General features: G+C 51.1%; 1 protein-coding gene across 12 annotated transcripts in view; it reads right to left on the bottom strand.

The window, feature by feature from the left end:
- Positions 1-21,226, bottom strand: part of SIPA1L3 (signal induced proliferation associated 1 like 3) — a 226,640-nt gene that overhangs the window by 9,755 nt on the left and 195,659 nt on the right. For 11 of the 12 annotated variants that reach the window (XM_053914877.1, XM_053914882.2, XM_053914880.2 and 8 more), the window contains 2 exons: positions 12,236-12,457; positions 33-198 (listed from right to left, as the gene is read on the bottom strand). In XM_053914877.1, coding sequence (XP_053770852.1) covers positions 33-198; positions 12,236-12,457 — 388 coding nt within the window. The remainder of the gene's footprint in view (positions 1-32; positions 199-12,235; positions 12,458-21,226) is intronic. The other variant, XM_053914887.1, reaches the window with a different exon arrangement.

The following is a 21,226-nucleotide window of genomic DNA, read 5'->3' as shown; positions in this document are numbered from 1 at the left end:
TCCCTCGCCCTCCCACACTGCCCACTATGTACTTCTGCATCTCTCTCCTGGTCTGGAGCCAGGTTGTCCATGATGATGAGCTTCTTCAGGTCATCCTCAATGGTAGACTTATAGTTCTTCCGTGGGGAGCGGAGGTCGCGGAGGGACGCCCTCAACCGTGGCTGCCCAAAGACGTTTTTTGTGTTGGTGTCCACCTGCCTGGAATGAGAAGGTCAGGGTCAGGGGGATCTCGAGGAGGCTGGAGCTACTTCTCAAAGTTGTCCTGACCTAAGGAGGCCTGCTGTCACCAGGCGAATGAATGCAGCCTTCTCCATCTTGCCTGCGTGTGAAGAGGTACCTCATTTGTTCTCCATTCGCTCACCCCTCAGACACTGCCTGGGAGCCTACTCTGCGCCATGCCTGCTCTCGGAGGGGTGCAGCAGGGAACATGCAGCCGACCTCCAGCTGGGGAGCCAGACGATGAGCAAATGAACAGAGAGATCCCAGAGTATGAGATGGAAAGAGGTGTGTTGAAGAAAAATAAAGGTGGGTAAATGGACAGAATGACGGGGATGGAGGATGGGCTTTGTGAGGGGGTGCTGGGAAGTGAGGTCTGGGTGGGGACAGGGTAGACTGCAGGAACTCATGAGCCACTGTGGGGACTTGGGTGGCATGTGTGAGGCTCAGCAGTTCTGAGCTGGTGAGCACTAGGCCCTGATCCTCGTTTTAGAAGGATTGCTCTGGTTGCCGAACAAACAGTGACCCTCGTGGAGGTAGGGCCAAAAGTGGAAGCAGGGGGACAGTGAGGAAGCTCCTGTACGTGAGATGATGGTGGCCTAGAGTAGGACCTCCAGGCACAGAAGAGGAGTGGGATCTCACAGAGAAGGAATCCCCTGGGGGGACTGGTCCCCACAGGCAAGTGTCCGGCCACAGGCAGCAGACCTCTGGCCTGGGTGTTCTGGGAGCTGTCACCAGCTTTCCCTAGGGTCGCTTTTCCTCATCCGTCAAATGGGGTAGGAGGGCTCACACACCATGAGGTAACCAAGGGGTCCTGGGGCACCCTGACTTTCCCATCCCTGCTTTCTACTAGGCTTCCATTCCAGAAGTCAGTGTGTGAGCCCAAGTTACTCTAATCAGCCCCTCAAAGCTGACCCTGCACTGCCTTCCAGAATACTCTGTGGTTTAAAAGCCACTGAAGCATAGCCTGGGGTTAAAACACAGAGCCCTGGAGACAGACGGACCTGGATTTGAGTCCTGGCTCTGCTTGCTCCTGCCACGAGACCCTGGGTAAGTCACACCGCCATCCTGACCCTTGGCTTGCTCATCAGGAAAACACGCTGATCGCAGGGCATTGTGTGGTTTGTTGCAAAGCACTCGGCCAGCATCTGACACAGCGGATTCTTGGGAAGTGAGGGCTGGTCTTATGACAACTTGCCTGGGCTGACCAGCACCCTGCACTGCATGCAATCTGCTGCTCCCTTACCCCCTCTGCTGGCTCCACAGACGGCCACCCCACAGCTCCTTGGCTCTCCTCTGGGGTTCGCATCCTCCACTCCTGGGAATTACCCTGAGGCCTCCTCCTGTCTTCTTCTTTTTAAAAAAAGAATTTATTTATTTATTTTTAGAAAGAGGGGAAGGGAGGAAGAGAGGGAGAAAACCATCAACAGGTTGCCTCTCACATGTCCCCAATCAGGGCACAGGCATGTGACTGGGAATTGAACTGGTGACCTTCCAGTCCACGGGATGACACCTAACCCACTGAGCCACACCTGTCAGGGCTCCTTCTGCCTTCCGTGGCTCCGCCTTTGGGCCTAGGTCCTACCTCACTGGTGAAAACCTGGGTTCTGACCTGACGCGTCACCACCCGGGAGAGAAGCAACCGCTAAGAGGTGCACATCCCTCCCGGTATGGAAGGCACCATCCACCAACCAAGGACCCTGTGTGCGCTGTCTGATCAGCATGGCAGCCCCCCCCCCCCCCCCACAGGAGCCGCTGTTACTATCGCCCCCATTGAACAGACAGGAGACTGAGGTACAGAGAGGTAAAGCAACTCTGTGGTACTTGTTCCGAGTCATACAGCCTGTGAGTGGAGATTCCTGCCAAGGCCCCCAGGCTGCAGAGTCCACAGGTGTCACTGCCGTGCTTGACTGCCATGTTCGTGTCATGGAGGTGGCATGAAAAAAGATACATATTGGTGGAACACGATCACATTTGCTTAAAAAAATTGGCTTTTAGATGCAGGAAAAAAGCTGGAAGAAATGGTGGACACTCATTAGCTCTGAGAGGTAGGAATCAGTAGGAAGTGGAAAAATAGACTGACTTTTCACCTTATATCCTTCTGTCTTAATTTATTTACCATAATTACATGTTATAACAACAATAAAAATAATAACTAATTTTTAAAAAGCTAACACACAGCCCTGGCTGGTGTGGCTCAGTGGATTGAGCGCCAGCCTGTGAACCAAAGGTTTGCTGGTTCCATTACCAGTCAGGGCACATGCCTGGGTTGTGGGCCAGGTCCTCAGTGGGGTGTGTGTGAGAGGCAACCACACATTGATGTTTCTCTCCTTCTCTTTCTCCCTCTCTTCCTCTCTCTAAAATAAGTAAATAAATAAATAAAACCTTAAAAAAAAAAAGCTAACACACAGACTTATATCATTTTGTAACTCAAGAAAGAAAAAAAGCTGTGGCAGGTGAGGCTCAGTGGATCGAGCACCAGCTTACTGGGAACCGAAAGGTCACCAGTTCGATTCCCAGTGGGGCACATGCCTGGGTTGTGTTGTGGACCAGGTCCCCTGCCAGGGGCGTGTGGGTGGCAACTGATTCATGTTTTTCTTACACATCATGGTGCTTCCCCCCTTCCCCCTCCCTCCCCCCTCTCTAAAAATAAATGAAATAGTAAAAAGTATCTCTTTGAACCCATGAAGAAATAAAATGCCTTGGGCCTCCTGAGGGTTTTGAAGTGTACATTTCCCGCCCCCCCCCCCCCATTTTCTCAGCTGACAGCTCTGGGATTTTAACAAAGAAAGGGAGAGAAGGTGGGAAGTGTTTTCTTGTTAGGTCGTATTTCTCCTCAGATTGGAATCTCAGGTCTAGGGCAGTACTGGCTCCGTTATAGTGGTCTCTGGGTGAACGAAAAGCTTTAGATCTAAGAGAGAAACAAAGAGACAGAGAAAGATGCACACGATCCAGAGAGTACATGTTCCTCCCACTGGAGTTGCAAGGGGACCCATTCTTCTCCCTTCCCTTTAGACTTTGCCATTTCCCAGAATGCCCTGTACAGGGAAATGCAAGGCATGCTGCGTGCTGTGCCCATCGACGGCAGGGAAGGAGCAGGCCAGGCCTTCCGTTCATCTACAGTGAGAAAGGGGCACTCCCCTCTGGGAGGGGTGTAAAAAAGACCTGCTGAAAAATTTATTTTATTTTATTTTATTTTTAAAAAGATTTCATTTATTTATTTTCAGAGAGAGAAACATTGATGTGTGAGAGATACATCGATCGATTGCCTCTTGCACGCCTCCAAGTGGGGACCTGGTCTGTAACCCAGGCATGTGCCCTGACTGGGAATCGAACCAGCAACCTTTCGGTTCGCAGGCTGGCACTCAATCCACTAAACCACACCAGTTGGGGCCTGCTGAGAACTTTAAAACATGCTCTCTCTCTGCCCTACTTCTGGGAGTGGGTCCTTCAGACAGGTCCACATCAACCCACGGGCGCTAGGTATACAAGAGTACTTCATGGGGTCCTGTCTGTAGGGCAAGCACAGAAGCAGGTGAAGGCCCTTCAGGGAAGGATGGCAAGGCACCACAGAACAACCCTGTGTAGCTGCTGAAAAGAAGTGAAGCCAATCCATATGACCCGGGAAGAGGTCCTCCCAGGTAGGCCATGGGAATGAAGAAGTGGTATGTATAGTATGAAATCTTTTTTAGAAAAAAACCTCACACACAGCTTAGCTCAATATACTGAAGTTCACCATACTCTTAGCTACAAAACTGGATATATGGGGGACTCAGTTTCTAAAAATATTCTTAACCACAGCCCACAAGGTCCCAAACATCTTTCCCAGCCTTCTGTCTGTCCTCACTGCCTTCTGCACAGGCTTCCTAACGTTCCTTAAACACACCAGGCCCACTCCTGCCCCAGGACCTTTGCACTGACTTTTCTATCTGCCTAGAGTACCCTCCCAGCATTCCCCGTGAATAGCAACTTCTCATCCATCCAGCTTAGCTCAAATGTCACCTCCTCTGAGGGGCTTCCCCTGATGACTCAATCTCCTGGGGCTCCCCTCCCAGCCCAGGCACACTCAATCACACACTTTACTGAATTCACCTTATGAGGACTTGTGTGTACTGCGCATTTGTGTTTCCCCTCTTTCCACCTCACCTGCAGCCTTCTGCATTGTGTCCAGAGTCAGGAATAGGCTGCCACATCAGGCAGTTAAATGTAGTTGTTAAATGAGTATTATATGGACCCAACCTCCCTTCATTCCTTCCTTCCCTCCCTCCTTCCCTCCCAAGCAACGGCCCTACTTATCTTCTTCCTTTTACAACAAGCTTAAATGACATTTATGAAACAGAAAAAAGATTGTTTGAAAAGTTAAGCCAAAAGAACGTGAGCATTCCTTCCCCTCAATGTTTGTGTTCATTTGCTAAAATCTCCTTCTCTGATCCCCGGATGGCTAGGACTAATGGCGCATTCTTAACTCCACAGTGGAAGGCTGGCTCACGGGAAGAAATCAGGCTAGGACTCTCCCTCCCCCCCGTCGAATGTGCGTCTGTCTCACCTACTGCAGGCTTCATGGCCTGATACTATTGGTGGGCTGCTGTGACATGTCTAAAGGGAAAAAACACAGTGAAAATTCAGTCCAGAGAACCCAATCGATCTCTTTTGCTCTTACTCTCTTTCTTCTGGAAGAGTTTTTCCAACGTATTTTCTACATTGCAATAATTCTAAGCAATACTTTACAATGGCATTAATGCCAGGTTAAAGAAAACAAACCAAACTGGGCTTGTGTAGCTCTGATCTTTTTCCTGTTTCTCAAGATCTCCAGTCTCCCCAGCTGTCGGACTCTAACGACCTCCGAGGAGAACATGAAGTGCTGCTGCCTGTCAGAAAGAAGAGACCACCTTCACCATGCTGGCATGGAGCCGCCGCAAGTTGTTTGAAAAGAACAAGCGAAACAGGCAGAAGTGCAGAGACAGGAGGTGACCAGAGTGACAAATAAAGCAGGGCAGGGAAGCGCGCTCGGGCACACACACGAGCCTGGCGAGTCTGGGAGGATGCAGAGGGAAGGGAAGGGACTGCCGCTCTGGGGAGAGGAGCCGGACGGCTGGGCGCCAGGGAAGGGAGAGTGGCTCAGTTTTCACTGAAAACTGCAAACTTTTTTGGACTAGTTTTTTTTTTTTTTTTGAAACTGTGCATATTACACATGTCAAAACACAAATGAAAACACCCGAAGGATGCACCCTCTCTTCGAGGTTTTCCGACCGGTGGTGCCGCACAGAATCTCTGATGTGTGCCTGCTGTCTGAAATCAGGTTTGGTCACGTCGTGGGATTAAACCACTTACAACAGAAAAGACGACAGAAAAATGACAGAGAAGGCTCTGCACTTACAACCCCGACAACAGCAACTTTTCCTTTTTGTTACTGAAGGGCCAGAGGTGGAGGTGACCAAAGGCGCCCACTTGGCTGGGTCTGATCCCAGCTGACTTGGAGTTCTGGGCTCCAACTGGAGCAGCTCCCTTGGGGAGGATTAATTAAGCTAATTAGCACCACTGTCAGCCTGCCTGAGCTGGGGGTTCTGCCAACTCACTGCTGAGGACACTCATGGGTCTGTACTTTAGGCGGCAGGCGGAGTTTCCTGTAAGGGTGGCTGGGAGAGGCCCCAGAGTGTGGGGGCACCCTGATACCTGGTGGGGGTATCAGGGAAAAGCCTTACCCAGCTCCTTCTGCGCCTATACTGTGCTGGACCCAGGAGCCCTAAACCTGAAAAAGGAGGGCACCCAAATGCCAGGTGTCAACTACCTCCGCATGCCAGTGTCCGTCAGCCCAGCCACCGAAGACCAGGCACTTCCCTATGACTCACTCACACCACCTGTGGGATGCAGGCACTCCAACTCCTTGCCTTTTAAAGCTGGAGAAACCGAGACACAGTGAATTAAGGACACCCAGAACCCACCTCTGCCTGATGCTCTGAGCCACCGCGAGGTTCTCTCATGACGCAAGCAGAGTTCAGTGTGCACAAACGGTGACCTCGGCAGCTCCCTGTGCTGTGTGCCCTCAGCTGGGGCCAGTGTGTCTCGTGTGTGGCTGTGTTTATTCCTCACAGGCTGTAACTAACCACTCACCCTGCAGGCAAGGGCTCTGATGCTCTGATGGGTTCTGACACACGACGACTGCACAGCCGGTATGTGAACTGAGGGGAACTCAGGGGACTGTTCTTGACTGCAGTTTCAGCGCCGCCAGCAGCAACAGAGCTCACCTCCCGAGTGCTCCCTCCCGCCCAGGCCCTGGCTACCCTTTGCACGCGTTATTTCATCTCATCTCCTCAGTGGTCCTACATGAGGCAGGGATGCCCCTCTTATGCATGAGGGTGCTGCGGGCTTGGGACTTAGGTTTTTGCCCTCCTAACCTCCATTCCACTCTTAAGGCAAGGACGGAGGCTGTTTCCCAGGACCTGCATCATCCTCACTGGGCCCTGGGTCTGCGGGGACACGGACCAGCAGCCAGGGGCTTACACACATGGACCTCTCAACAACCCTCTGTGCTGTGTCAGCCTTCTGAGGCTTCTTGGGGTGGCTGAGGGGCCCCTAACCTGCAGCACAAGCCCTTCGACTGGGGCAAGACCAGGACAACTGAGGGCTGCTGGTAGCCTGACCTTTCGCATCGGCCTGGAGAGCCATTCACCTAGTCACACCCTCACCTGCTAAGCACTGTGCAGCTTGGACTCGGTGCTGGGGCTGTGGGGGGCAGTCTCACATGGATTAACTGAGTGAGTCTTCACAGCAACCCTGGTGGAAGGGACTGTGATCCCAGTTTGAAGAGAGGGGAACTGGGGATTGTAAATGGATGCAGCATGGAGTTTCCTCAAAAATTAAAAACAGAACTATCATATGACCCAGAAATTCCATTTTGGGTATTTATCTGAAGAAATCCAAAACACTACTTTGAAAAGACACATGGACCTCTGTACCCACCACAGCACCATTCACAACAGCCAAGACATGGCGGCCACCTGCGCACCCGCCGACAGACGAGTGGGCAGAGCAGACCAGCCGTGAAAACAACAAAATCTTGCCATTTGTGACGAACGGACGCACCTGGGGGCATTGTGCTGAGTGAAGCAAGTCGGACAGAGAAAGACAAGTATCATGTGACTTCACTTATATGTGGAATCTAAAACACAAATGAACAGAAATGAAATCATAGATACAGAGAACATTTTGATGATTACCAGATGGGAGGGGGCTGGAGGGGCTGGGTGGGAAGGGGAAAGGGATTAAGAAGTTCAGATTACCAGTTACAGAAACAGTCAAGAGGACGCAGAGTACAGCAAAGGGAATACAGGAAATAACACCGTAGTAACTGTGTGCGGGGCCAGGTGCGTACTACACTCACGGGGCAGACCACTTCGTTAGTTGTACAAATGTCTAATCACTACGTGGTACATCTGAAACTAATATTGAAAGTCAACTGTAATTTAAAAAATAAAAAAAGGAGAGGGGCCCTGGCTGGTGTAGCTCAGTGGATTGAGCGCCAGCCTGCAAACTGAAAGGTCACCATTCTGATTCCCAGTCGGGGCACATGCCTGGGTTGTGGGCCGGGTGCCCAGTTAGGGGCCTGCGGGAGGCAACCGATTGCTGTATCTCTCACACACTGACGTTTGTCTCCCTCTCTTTCTCCTTCCCTTCCCCCCTCTCTAAAATTAAATAAATAAAAAAATTTAAAAAACAGAGGGAAACTGAGGGATTAAAGAGGGAGTAAGCAGCCAATCAGGGATTCCCACCCTGACCCCCATGCTATGGTGCCCCTCTAAAGGTAGGGAGAGGGCAGGCCAATGAATTAGGAGTCCTGGGACAAAGTGGTCAAAGCGAGGCTGCCGCCTGCCCCCGCACGGACTGGGGCCTGCCGTAGAAGGGCTGAGGACGAGGGACCTCGTGTGGCAGGTGCTCTTGGCCCCCTCTGCACACAGATTCTCTGTCCGTCACCAGCTCACTCTGTCTTTTGTTCACCAGAGCGTGCACTCAAACATAAGGGGGAGCGCCAAATACAGGAGAGACTGTTCCCTCCACGAAATCGATCCTCAGAAAACACGAGTCGCTGCCCTGCGTGCGCATCCTCCTTGAGACCCTCACATGACGAGATGCTCGGTTAGTTATCCTGCTGGGTGACCTGGGCTAGGTACTGTGCCTCAGTTTCCTTGTCTGGAAATGGGAGTAGAAACAGGATCCCCTCATGGGGTAGCCAGGAGGATAAATGGGGACAACCCAAGTGGAGTAGCATGGCTGAAGGCAGGGCCCCTCTGCTGGCTGCCATTCCTCTGGGGGATGCACAGCCTCAGTCATAATCAGAATCAGTGAAGAGGAGGCAAAGAAATACAGTAGATCGATTTGGTAATTGCTCCGGCGGGGAGGGGGGGGCGGGGCTCATAATATGTGGGGACAAAATTTACAAAATCAACAATCATAATATTTGTAGTGAATAAACCTTAACTGACCGAGTGAATTGGGGCGAGTGACTTAACCATTCTGTACCTAAACTTTTCTCATCTGGAAAATGGGATGTGAAGGGAACTCCACCTCACCGTTCTGTAGCGAAGAGGAAACGAGTTAATGCCGGCAAGGGGCTGGCAGCAGTATGTGGCGGGGCAGGTGTGTGAGTGAAGGCAAATGAGGCATGCAGATGAGTTCCTACGCCCTGACACAAAATTCTGGCAACAGCATCATACAGATTAAAAAAGAAAACATGTTTAATTTCAAATAATTTAGCTGGAAGTGATGATGTTTCCTGAAAAACCAGGTTAGTGACTCAGAAGTGTCTCTAACAATGACAAAGATACTACCTCCAAAATGCTCAGGGGTAGTTTGAACAAGACAGCTTTATTAAATGGGAATATGTAGGCAAAAGCAATAACTCTAAATTAACATCTTACGCATATGATAAACATGTATGTATCAATTAATGAATCTTGTAAGACTCCATGAAACTAGTTGTGTTCCCAAATATTTTATGGATTTAGTTTACATGTTTATACACACACGCAAAATGCCTCCCTGAGGAAAAGGAGGTGCGTGTTTGTTGAGGGCTGTCGGGTGTCCAGGTCTATTTTCTGAGCACCTACTATGCACTGGGCCCTGGCTGGGGTTCACGTGTCTCTGCTCTCCTAAATCTCTTGGTCCAGCAGGTGTAATAGAGAGGAAGTTGCTAGCAAATGACTGACTGATGTGCCTTGGGTTTTTCTCCATGGAAAAAAAGCAGCGTGGGCTTGGGAGGGATGGGCCTGGATGGGGGTTAGGAGGGCCTCTCCAAGGATGGCATGTCTGTGCTAATATCTGAGGGTGGGTGTTATGGGTCCCCCCGAGAAAGGTAAGTTCTAAACCCAGGAATCTCAGAATGTGACCTTACTTGGAAACGGTCTTTACAGAGGTAATCAAGGTAAATTAGAGCCATTACGGTGGACCCTGATCCCAAATGACTGGTGCTGTAGAAAGGGGAGTGCGGACAAACACGTGCACGCAGGGAGAAGGCCACGTGAAGATGGATGCAGAGACTGGGGTGAAGTGTTCATAGGCCAAGAAACCCCAGACTGCCAGCAAATCAGCAGAAGCCGGGAGAGAGGTGTACAACAGATTCTACTTCATGGCCCTCAGAAGGAACCAACCCTGCAGACACCGTGTTCTGACTTCTAACCTCCAGAACTGTGAGACAGTAAGTTCCTGTCGCTGAGCCACTCAGCCTGTGGTACTTTGTCTCAGAAGCCCTAGCACACCTGTCAGCGGGGGTAGGAGTGAGCCAGTAGGGGTGGGGGCACCCAGGCAGAGGGAACAGCACCCAGGGGAAGGGTGGCCAGAGCAGCTGCCACTGTGGAAAAGCGTAACAGGGTGGGCAGGGTCTGGCTCTTCGGCCACCCTGAGAAGTAGAAGCTTTGCAGGATCTTATGGGGTTGAGGTGAGAATGAGGTGCATGGCTCACATATTCACTGCTGGAGAACCCAGACTGCCAGGCAGGCTACAAGCAACCAAGACAGTGGCACCTGCTTTCCTGTGGGGAAACAGGCAGTGGGAGAGAGAAAGGTGACAGAATGATGGCAGGGACTGTGGCTGGGAAGGCCCGTCTGAGGAGGTGGCATTAGGTTGGGCCCCTGTGGAGCCAGTCAGAAGAGCTGGGGGAAGTCCAGGACTGGCGAGCTCTGCAGAGGCCGAGGTTGGCCTGTATTTGGCAAGTTTGAGGACTGGCAAGAGGCCAGTGTAGCTGGAGGGGAGCAAGCAAGCAGAAGAGTGGGGGGACATGAGGGCAGAGGGGTGAGAGGGCATATCGCTCAGGGACTGGGAAGGAGTTTGGGCAAAACGTGTGGTGGTCACTGCTGCCTGGAACAAAGTACATGCTCAGTAAATACAAGACTTTATCATCAATCCCAGGAGCGGGGAAGCTGCTGGGGGAGAGGAGGATGAGAACCTAGTTTTTGGAGAGCCCCGGCTGGCCGTCAGGCGTGTGAACTGGATTCTTAGTGTGAGCCCAGCAGGGACCATCTCCAGGGACCTGGCTTCTGTCTCCTGAGACCTCTGTCCTTACAAGCTGTGTCACCCACACATTTGAATGGCTCCATCCAGGTCATGAAGGACGATGTTAGAAATAGGATGGGGGAGGACGGGTCTGCTCCCACCCAGCAGAAGAGGAACCCTGGACCGGGGTTCCCAGGCTCCGATCCAAGTTCCATCTGTTACCAGTGTGTGAGTCTGGGGTCGAGCTGCCTCATCTGGAAAATGGGATAAATGACAGGTCCCCCTCATGGAGCTCTTGTGAGGATTCACTGACTTCACTGACATACAGGACCTCAGAACTGAGACTGGCATATAGCAAGTACTTCCTAAATGTTAGATATCATCTCCATCTACCTTAAAAAAACAAAGACCCTTCCTTCACTGCATACTCCTCTCTTTGCTTTACAGAAAAACCCTTCAAATGAGCTTTGCACACAGCTGCCTCCAATTCTGCTCCATCCTTTCCTGCACTTCCATGAGGCCCATTCTGATACTCAGGTGTCAGGTTCATCATACCTGACTGCTCTTGGTCCATCACCCTCGGACTCCCCTATCTCACACTAGGCTGGGCTCTTCCCCACATTCTCTGAGCCAGGAGGGCCTCAGGCCCAGTCTTACACCTCCCCTTTTCTCTACCCACACTCTGGTCCTCGGTGCAATCATCTAGCCTCCTGCCTTTATGCTGACAACACTAGCATTTCTCTCTCCAGCCTGATCTCTCCCCTGAGCTGCAGACTCCTTCCCTGACTGCCTTCTCAACGCCTTCTGTGCATCACACACGTAGCCATCCAGGACTGAGCTCTGGAGCTCCACCCAAGACTGCTTCCTGCTTGGTCCCATCTCAGTTCAAGGCAGATGTCCCCTTCCAGCCATAAGACCTGCTATCATCAGCTACCTCGCCTTCTCTCACACCAAAGCCAATCTGCCAGCAACCCTGTCGGCTCCCACTGAAGAGACTCCGTCTGGAAGCAACCCTTCTCCTCTGTGGGCTCCACCCTTCCTGCCCCCTCGTCTCCCACCTGGACTGTCACAGCAGCTCCTCACAGGCCCTGCCCCACAGCCCACCGCAGGGACCCTGTGAGCACCCAGTGTAGATCATGCTCCTCCTGCTCCTCACCCTCCTCCTCTGGTGCCACCTCATTTATGGCAGATGCCAATGCCATCAGAGGTGGCCCACAAGACCCTCCATGATCTGTCTCCATCATCTCTCTGACCTCATGTGCTCACACTGTTCTAGCGACACTGGCACCAGACAGTGCTAGCCACTGTCTGACCTGCTGCACGCTTTTCTGTCTTTAGCCTGTCTCCCCAACCAAAATGTCAGCTCCCCGAGGGCAGGGACCTCTGTGTGTCTGTTCACAGCTGTATTCCCAGTGTATAGATTGGCACAGTGTCCTGATGATGGGTGACAGAGATGTCACCCTCTTCTCTGTCTTGAGACACCCAGACTTGGCTCCTGAATCGCCTTACTGAGTCTGGGTGCCCAGGCACTTACTTCTTTGGGTCAGTGAAGGGGAGTGGCCGTGGCGGGGGCTCATCTGTTCTCTTCCACCCCGCTGGGTGTTTATTGCGCACGGGTTGCTTAGAGAAGAAGGACTTGGGGACTGAGGCGGAGAGCTGGAAGGGGCTGGACTGCGCCAGCTGTGAAGGCCGAGGAGTCTCTGCACTGGTAGTTTTGTAAACCTGAGCAGGGTAGCCAGCCCTTGAGTTCATGTCACTGCAAAGTAAAGACAAAATTAAGTAATCACATTCATTCCACATCACAAAACCGATCTGTTCAAATTTACTCTTGGGAAACAAAGTTCATTCACATATGAGACACACAAATACGTTACTGCTGCAGAAAAACTCTAAAGGTACAGCCACCTGCACAGCACTCAGTCCCACCCCAGGAATGCCCTCCTAGCACACCGAGTGCCTCTACAGCACAGGCGGCAAACACAAGGCCCGAGGGCTGAATCCGGCCCGGCACCTTGTTTCTACCTGGTGGCAGCGCCAAGCTCTTATTTAACTGTTAAGGAGCAGTTACATTTATACAGTCCTAGAATTACATTCGGCCCTTTGAAGGCAACCGCAAGGCTGATGTGGCCCCTGGTGAAAATGAGTCTGACACCCCTGCTCTACAGGAATCTAAAACATCATCGACTACGGGTGACACCTCCTGTGAGATTCCGTCTCCTGGGCACAATCTGTACATCTGAAGGCGTGGGGCCTGCCTGCCTGTCTATAGGCAGCCGCGGTTCACAATTTGTTCTATGGCCTTACTTTTTCCTGTGTAAATATTACGAATATACATGACCAGAGTAATAGGACTTTTTTTGGGGGGGAGGGTGGTGTATGAGTAGAAGAATTATTTTTAAATAGCTGGGATCATGTTAATACGTTGTTTTCTAACTTGTGGGTTTTTTTTTAAAACTTAAAATACACCTCGTAATGTATCTCTTCATTCAAAAGAATTTAAAGGCACCTACGACACACCAGCCTCTATTCCAGCTTATTGAACCTAAAACCACAGCTCAGCACCCCAAACACCGAATTCCTGTGGGGTCCGTGCTGCAGCGCGGCTCACGCTACTGACTGCAACCCGACTCGTGGGCACCAGCTGCTCACGCTACTGAGGCGATCGCCTTTAACACTTTTAATAAAACTTCAGTACCATTTCAAGTAAGAGGACTTTAGTGAGAAAATTAATGCCTTTGGAGTGCAAGTCAATAAATCCTTTTTGAAGGTCAATTTAGCAACATGAAGGCGTAGGACTTCTGACTATGGCTAAATGAGGAGATAGCAAACCCTACCCTCAAAAGCACAAATCTGACAAAAACAACCATTTCAGCCATGAATTGACCAAGGGCATATAATAATCCAAGAATCATCTGTGCTTGAAAAAATGCTGAACTTCAGGTAAGAACAGAGACAGCTGAGGCATTTTGGCCAGAGGCCCCTCCCATCCCCGTGGCCCAGCTCAGTGAACAAGAAGTTCAGCCATAGCAGAACCTTTGGGACAGATCAAGCATCCCAACATTTGTACATCAAGGAAGGGAAGAAAGAAAGGGACAGAAGAAAGGTTTGAAGAAATAACGGCTGAAGACTCCCCAAATCTGATGCAAGACATTTATCTATATATCTAAGAAATTCAACAAGCCCCCAAGCAGAATAAATATGAAGACATTCACACCCAGAAAAACAGCTGAAATTCAAACGCTAAGATAAAGATCCTGAAATAGCAAAAGGATTCATCACACACAGAGGAGTAGCGATGCAATCAGCTGCTGACTTTTCATTAGAAATCATGGAATGGAATGACATTTTCAAAGGGCTGAAAGAAAAAACTGCCAACCAAGAATTTTTTATGTAGGCCCTGGCTGCCATGGCTCAGTGGATTGAGTGCCAGCCTGCAAACCAAAGGGTTGCTGGTTCGATTTCCAGTCAGACCATATGCCTGGGTTGCGGGCCAGGTCCCCAGTTGGGGGTGCACGAGAGGCAACCACACATTGATGTTTCTCTCCCTCTCTTTCTCCTTTCCTTCCCCTCTGTTTAAAAATAAAAAAAATAAAATCTTACAAAAAAATAGAATTCTATATCCAGTGAAACCATCCTACACAAATGAAGGCAAAATAAAGATTTTTTTTCCTCAGCTAAACAATGACTGAGAAAATGCATTGCCAGCACATCTGCCTGAAAAATAATACAAGAAGTCCTCAGGCTGAGAGAAAATAATTGCAAGTGGTGACCTTAATCTATATGCAGAAATGAAGGGCCCAAGATGGTAAACTTGTGGGTGAGAGTAAAAGACTGTATAGATTTACGTTTTCTTATTTTCTCCCCAACTTCCTTAAAAACGTAAGTTATATAAGGCAATACTAATACTAATATATTGTTGGGTTTGTAACACACGTGACAAAATAGCACAAAGGAGGAGAAGAAAATGGGCTATATTCGAGAAAAGTTTCTATGTTTTATTGGTATTAAGTTAGTATTAATCTGAATTACCCTGATAAGATACACATTTTAACTAAAAAAAAAAGCCAAAAATCAAGAGGAACCCAAACAGTACACTAAAATACATTTATTTAACACAAAAGAAGGCAGTAAAGAAAGAGCAAGAGACATAGAGAATACTAGAAACAAAGTGGCAAATGTGAATCCATTCATTATCAAGTTTCATTTAACATAAATGTTTTGTAAGGATTTTAATTACTTATTGTTAGAGAGAGGGAAAGGGAGGGAGACAGAGAGGAAGAGAACTGTGTGAGAGAAACATCAATGGGTTGCCTCTTGCACCGGCATCAGGGGCCCTGACCTGCAACCCAGGCATGTGCTCTAACAGGGAATCGGAATCGAACTGGTGACCTTTTGGTTTGTGGAACAAACGCCCAACTCTCTGAGCCACAGCAGTCCAGGTTAAAAGTAAATGCTTAAACACCCCAATTAAAAGGAAGGGATTATCAGACTGGAAAAAAGCAAGCTCCAACTATATGCTTTCCACAGTTTAGCAACATCTACTAGTGGAGCATAGGTTGCACATTTGTTGGGGATGCCCAGGGAGCCATGGAGTGTGTAACACTGGGAGTGGACTTTGTCTAGTGTGGTCAGGAGGGGCTCCCCCAAGGAGACAATGGCACCTGAGCTGAGAAATGATGAATGAGCGGCATCAATCTAACCCATGATCTCCCAGAAACCCATGCCACAGAAAAGCTGGCACACGTGCACGCAGGCACACCTACTTGGGGGGTCGCTATAGTGCTGTGTGTGATCAAGAAAAGCTGGGCGCGGCCTGAATGTCTTTTCATAGAGGATTAAACAGGCCGCTCCAAGCATACTCATGTGATCAAAGGCTATGCAGCCAGCACACAGAATAAGACAGACTTCTGATTACGTCTGAGCTACAGTAAGTGGGAACAGGCATGGCGTAAAGCATAATTACTTTTTCTTTTTAAAAAGTACATATGTTGTACGATTATTGGACATTTTTTGGGTCTTTTTTACAGGAAGAAATGTGCAGTTTTTTCCCAACTGTGGGTAGTAAAATCAATTTAGTGGGTCTTCACCATTATTGAGGGTGAAGAAAAGAAATACAATAGCATAAAAACTGCCGGTGAACATCATGTGACATAAGGGTAAGTGGTTTTGTGCAACTTCACAAGGGCTGTCCATGCTGGATTGTAATTATATAAAATATATACGGGAAGGGTCAAAAATGTTTCAAAGAACTGGGTTGATGCAAGTTTGGAGAAAAACCTCTGGGGAGCGTACACTGACTGACCGTCACTGGATGCAGTGATGATGGGGAATGTGTAGAGAACAACGGACAAATGAAACTACGTAAATGGCACAGGGAAAAAGGAGGTGCCGCCTGATACTCGGTCTGCCTCCTCGAGGCAGCCTTGGTCCACCCGTTCTTCTTCAACAGAACACCTACACGCACACACGCACACGTACATGAGACGGAGTGTGTATCCTCCCGACCTTCCGTTATAAAATAAATGGCAGCATATCGTGAGCTTGCTCTGCATCTGGCTTTTACCTTAACAGCACGTCTGGAGATCTCTCCGCATCAGTCTGTACAAGGCCCTCTCTCTCCAATGGCTGCAGAGGGTTCACTCTATGACTGTATCATGAATAACTGATTTTACCTTCACTTTCACTTTCTACAGCACTTATTTCTCTACCTTGTCATCAGGCACGTCCAACTTCTGGGAGCTAAAAACGTGAGATGATTAAAGGAAGGGAAAAGGGTGTCTGCCAGCCAGCTTCATCCATTGCCTCTTCTGAGATGGGTTTGCCCCCCTTCAGGCCCTGTGGCAGACACCGAGGATGTCATCCTAATCCTCCCTCACCCTATAAACGAAGGCTTATTTTACTCATCCCTTGCTTGGGCAAGGTGGCCGAATAGCCAGCCCAGGGGGAAAATCCTGATTGGTTGAAGCCATTGGTCTGGGGTGGGTGTGGGGTGGGCCTGTGATCTACTTCTGGCCAGTGAGACCCCGGGGGGGGGGGGGGGGAGAGGGAGGGAGAGAGAGAGAGAGAGAGAGAGAGAGAGAGAGAGAGAGAGTGTGTGTGTGTGTGTGTGTGTGTGTGCAGGGCGATTTCTGGGGAAGATCTTTGTACTAAAAAACACTTGCAGGAAAACAACACTTCCTTTTCCACTGTGACTACCTGGTGGAATGACAAGACACTTTGAGACTGTGAGGGGAGCTAGCCTGTAGGGTGATAAAGGCAGAAGAAAAACAAGGGAAAGAACCTGGGTCCCTGGGCCAAGAAATCACCCAGTCCTGGGGGCCTCCCTAATTTGGGACTTTGTGTTCTATGAGGTAAGAACCTTCCTCCAACTGAGGTGGCAATTTCTGTTACTTGTAGCCACAGGCATTCCCATGACATGTCCATCTTCACCCTCGACAAGCCTGAGGACTTGATGGTGCCTCATGCATGGCACAGCCTCAACCTAGAACTATTCCCCTGAATATGCCGTGTATCTCGGTCCAGCTCCTTGAGGCAGGTGCTGCTTCCCACACACCCATGAACCGCAAGCGGCTCCAAGTGCCCGGTGCAGGGTGGAGTTCTTCAGTTGCCTACCAATCCACAGAGTGAACACACATCCTTTCTGAAGCACCAGCATGGACAGGTGTCCTTCCTGGGCCTCGGCTATGACCTGAAAACTGAGGCAGCACCAGGCGGTGGATGAGAACGTGGGCCATGTTCCTCACCTGACCCAGGTTCCACTACCAGCTCCAACTGACACACAGCAACCTTCGCCTGAGTCCCTTCTCACAAGCTCATATGTGCAAAGTGCTCGCACAGTCTGGGAACCAGGAGTGGGCTCCCCGAGCTGCAGGTATTATACAGGGATGTGCTGTGTCCAGGGGCTAAAAGCACGTGCTCTGGACTCAGCCAGGACTGGGGGCAGGGCGGCATCCTGCTCAGCAGGCTAACCCCACCTTCCCCCAGAGAGGCTGTTGTATCTTAGGGGAGTACCGAAGACTTTGCTGGAGTAAAAGGTTTTGTGGCTTACAAAAAAAGCTGAAAAACCATAGGCTAGTTGGAGAAATCACACAGCTGCACGGACACATGCCATGCTCTGGTCTGCATGGGTGGCCCAGGGTGGGTGATACACGCACAAAGGGTGCTGTGCCCCTGCTGTCAGTAGGAAGAGCAGTGGTGCAGCAGGTGATGGTGACAGTGCTGATGGAGCCGAGCCTGTTGCCACAGCCAGGCCCTGCTCTGAACACCTGACAGGTGTCACTTCATTTAGTTACCTCAGGACCCCATGAGGCAGGAACTGCCACCACCCCCATGTTTCAAGTGGGGAAACTGAGGCTCAGAGATTGAATAACTTGTCCCAAATGACGTAGCTTGGAGAGGCAGAGCCAGGATGCAAACCCAGGCAGCCTGGCTCAAGAGACCCCGATTTTAGCCACCAGCCTGTACTCTTTTGATGACAGCAGTAGTCACGACCAACCCGCAGTGAGCATAAAACCGAGCAGCGGCAGGTGTCTTCGGACCCAGCTCTGTCTCAGGCCCTGTGCTAAGTACTTTAGTGCAAGATGTTGGTTCATCCGTACAGCCTGAGACCAGAGTCGATCATCACACCCATTTCACAGATGAGGAAGTAGAGCCGCAGAGGAACTGATGGAGGCCACATGGTCGGTGAGTGGTAGCGCTGTGATCTGGACACAGCCAGAGCCCTGGAAATAACACTGCTTACCCAGACACCTGCAGGTGGGCCTTTCCGGGCTCCTGACACTCAGCCTTCACTGAGGACCAATCTTGCCCAGGCCCCTGGTATGCGGCATGGCCTGTGAGTCAGTCAGTTTCTGCGCGGGGCTGGAGTAATGTCCCAGGACAGAAGCTGTGAGTGGCCACATTCCACCCTGTGGCCTGGGATCATAAGTGGCAGGTCTTCAGAGAGGCTGTGGGGTCCAAATTGATGCAGATCCACCCAGTGCTCGCCACCTCCACCGACCACTGCCCATCCACCATCACAGCATGCTCCTTCTGCCCACCCCCAGACACAGCCAGAGAAGCCTGGGCAGAGCCGAGAGATCACAGCCCTCTTCTCCTTGGGACTCTGTATGGCTCCACCTCACTCAGGGTGAGAGTCAGAGTCCTCCCCACGCCCCCTAGGCCGCACACCATCTGGTCTGTCCCCTCTGCCCTCAAGCTCCTCCTCGCTCTGCTCCAGCTGGATGGAAGCTGTTCCCAAACATGCCAGAAACATTTTCACCTCAGGGCCTTTGAATTGCTCCCTCCCCCAAAGATCTCTTCCCACCTTCCCTTGAGTTGGCCTGGGTTCTCTTCCCAAGCTGACTGGGACTCTTGAAGTAGGTGTCTGTCATGTGTGGCCCTAGTCTCCTTGCTCACACAGGCAGGGTGAGCTCCAGTGGGTCCCAAGGCCTTCCCATTACCTTTTGGGGCTGTGCCCCCTGAAGGGTATCCTGGTGACTCCCGCAGCACAGCCCAGGAATGCAAGGCCACGTGCTTCCTGCCTGCCTGGGAACACCCGGCTGTGGCAGCTCCACGTGGAGCCAGAGCCTCTGATTGCCCCTGAACAGCTCTGACAAATTGCTCTGGAAACCCAGGAAGGTTTGGAGTGTGTGCTGCCTCAGGAGAGGGCAGGGGGCCAGGTGGCTGCCCGCCTGGGATCACACAGCCCACTGCGGTGCCCACAGTAGGCACTGGCGCCTGGCCGTGTGCCCCGAAGCCAGGCTCCCATGACGAACGTCTGGGGGGAGAGTCTGTGAAGTCACTGAAGTCATCAGTGGGCACAAGCTGCTACAGGCTCAGTGTGTGGGTGGGGGGTTCCCTGTTTGGGCATGACAGGGCCCATCCCTTTCCCGGCAGCCCTTAAATTTTGCCAGCAAGCTCATTCCTCCTACCCCTGAAATAATCTGTTCCCCCCAGAACAGCCCAGAGTATTTTTTTCCCCCAGATCTCACTGCCACCTGGCATATTAATATTACGTGGCTGCTCAGCTGTCTGTCTGCCTGTCTTGCTCTCCCCAGGAGAATGTCAGCTCTACAAGGGAGGTGACTTTGGTCCCTGCTAGATCACCATGTTGCAAATAGTGCCTGGCACATAGTGAGTGCTTTAAGGGTCAGGCCTGTCCAGTCCTGCTCATCTCTTTTCTCAGAATCTCAATGTGTTTGGTCTGCAACAGCCTCCTGACACTCAGTGGTTGGCCCTGACTCTTGCCCAGCTTACTGGCACCATCCAGGACCTGTCTGTCTCCCTCCTTATGTCCTGGCAGTGTCACCTGCTCAGGCATCCATGGTTGCTCTGTCTTCAGGTCCAGGCCCCCTTCCTTCTCACTCACATTTGGCCTTAGCCCCAGCCTAGCACCACCTTTCAAAACATAAATCTGTCTGCAGTACCCTTTCTACTGAAAACCTTCCTTGTTGCCAGCAGCTCTTAGGATCAAATCCAAACTCCCTAATATGGCTGACAGGGCCTTGAGTGGTCTGCCCCCTGCTGACCCCCCCAAATTCAGCTGCACCTTCAATTTTTACACTTGAGCCATGGGACCTGTGTTCAGTGACTTATGGCACCCACCCGAGCCCTCAGGACCTCTGCACATGCTACTTGCAGAGGGATGCCCTGTCCATACCCCATCTTTCTTTACTCCCTTAAAAAAAAAAACTGGTCCAGGCTGCTGTGGCTCAGTGGATTGAGCACCAGCCTGTGAACTGAAAGGCCACCAGTTAAGATCTCTGGTCAGGGCATGTGCCTGGGTTGAGGGAAGATCCCCTGTTGGGACCATGAGAGAGGCAACCAATCAATGCTTCTCTCTCCCTCTCTTTCTCCCTCCCTTCCCTCTCCAAAAATAAATAAAATCCTAAAAAGGACAGCCTGGGCCCTGGCTGCTGGCAGTGCCCAGCAGAGAGCCAGCCACAAGGCAGGTGCTCTGTGCGAACACACAGGTGCCACCCAATACAGCCTATGGGAGCAGAGACAAAGGCAGCCACGAAGCGCTGGTGCCTGTCCCCCCCCCCCCCCCCCCCCGCCCCCCGTGAGCAGCGGGTGGCCACTCCAGCCTGGCCCAAGAGAACGGGCTGAGACAGCAGACACAGAGGCCAGGTGGGCGCCCTGAGCACAGGGGCTCAGGCCCGTCTGGGAACCTGTGCCTGTTGAGACGGCAGGATTGTGGGAGGCCCTGCGAAGTGGAGGGCGAGTGGGGCTGACAGTGGGGCTCACACATCCTCTGTCTAGAACACTCTAACCTCCTGGGTCTGTGGTCAGCTCAGCCTCTTAAATCCAGGAAAACCCCTCCCCTAACTGGGTGAGGCCCCTCCTCTGGGCTCCCTCGTCCCAGGTGCTTTCCTTACCCCAACCAGCACTGTTTGGGGCCGGTCTGCCTCCCCCATTGGGCTTTTTTTTTTTTTTTCCCCCCCAAATCCTCACTCGACATTTTTTCATTGCTTTTAGAGAGAGACAGAATCAGTTGCCCCTTGTGGGCTCCCAGACCAGGGATCGGATGCACTTGGATGCACCC

Source organism: Desmodus rotundus, chromosome 12 (genome assembly GCF_022682495.2).
Source record: "Desmodus rotundus isolate HL8 chromosome 12, HLdesRot8A.1, whole genome shotgun sequence".
Lineage (NCBI taxonomy): Eukaryota > Metazoa > Chordata > Mammalia > Chiroptera > Phyllostomidae > Desmodus > Desmodus rotundus.
The sequence above is the reverse complement of the archived record's forward strand: the minus strand, read 5'-3'. Positions and strand labels throughout refer to the sequence as shown.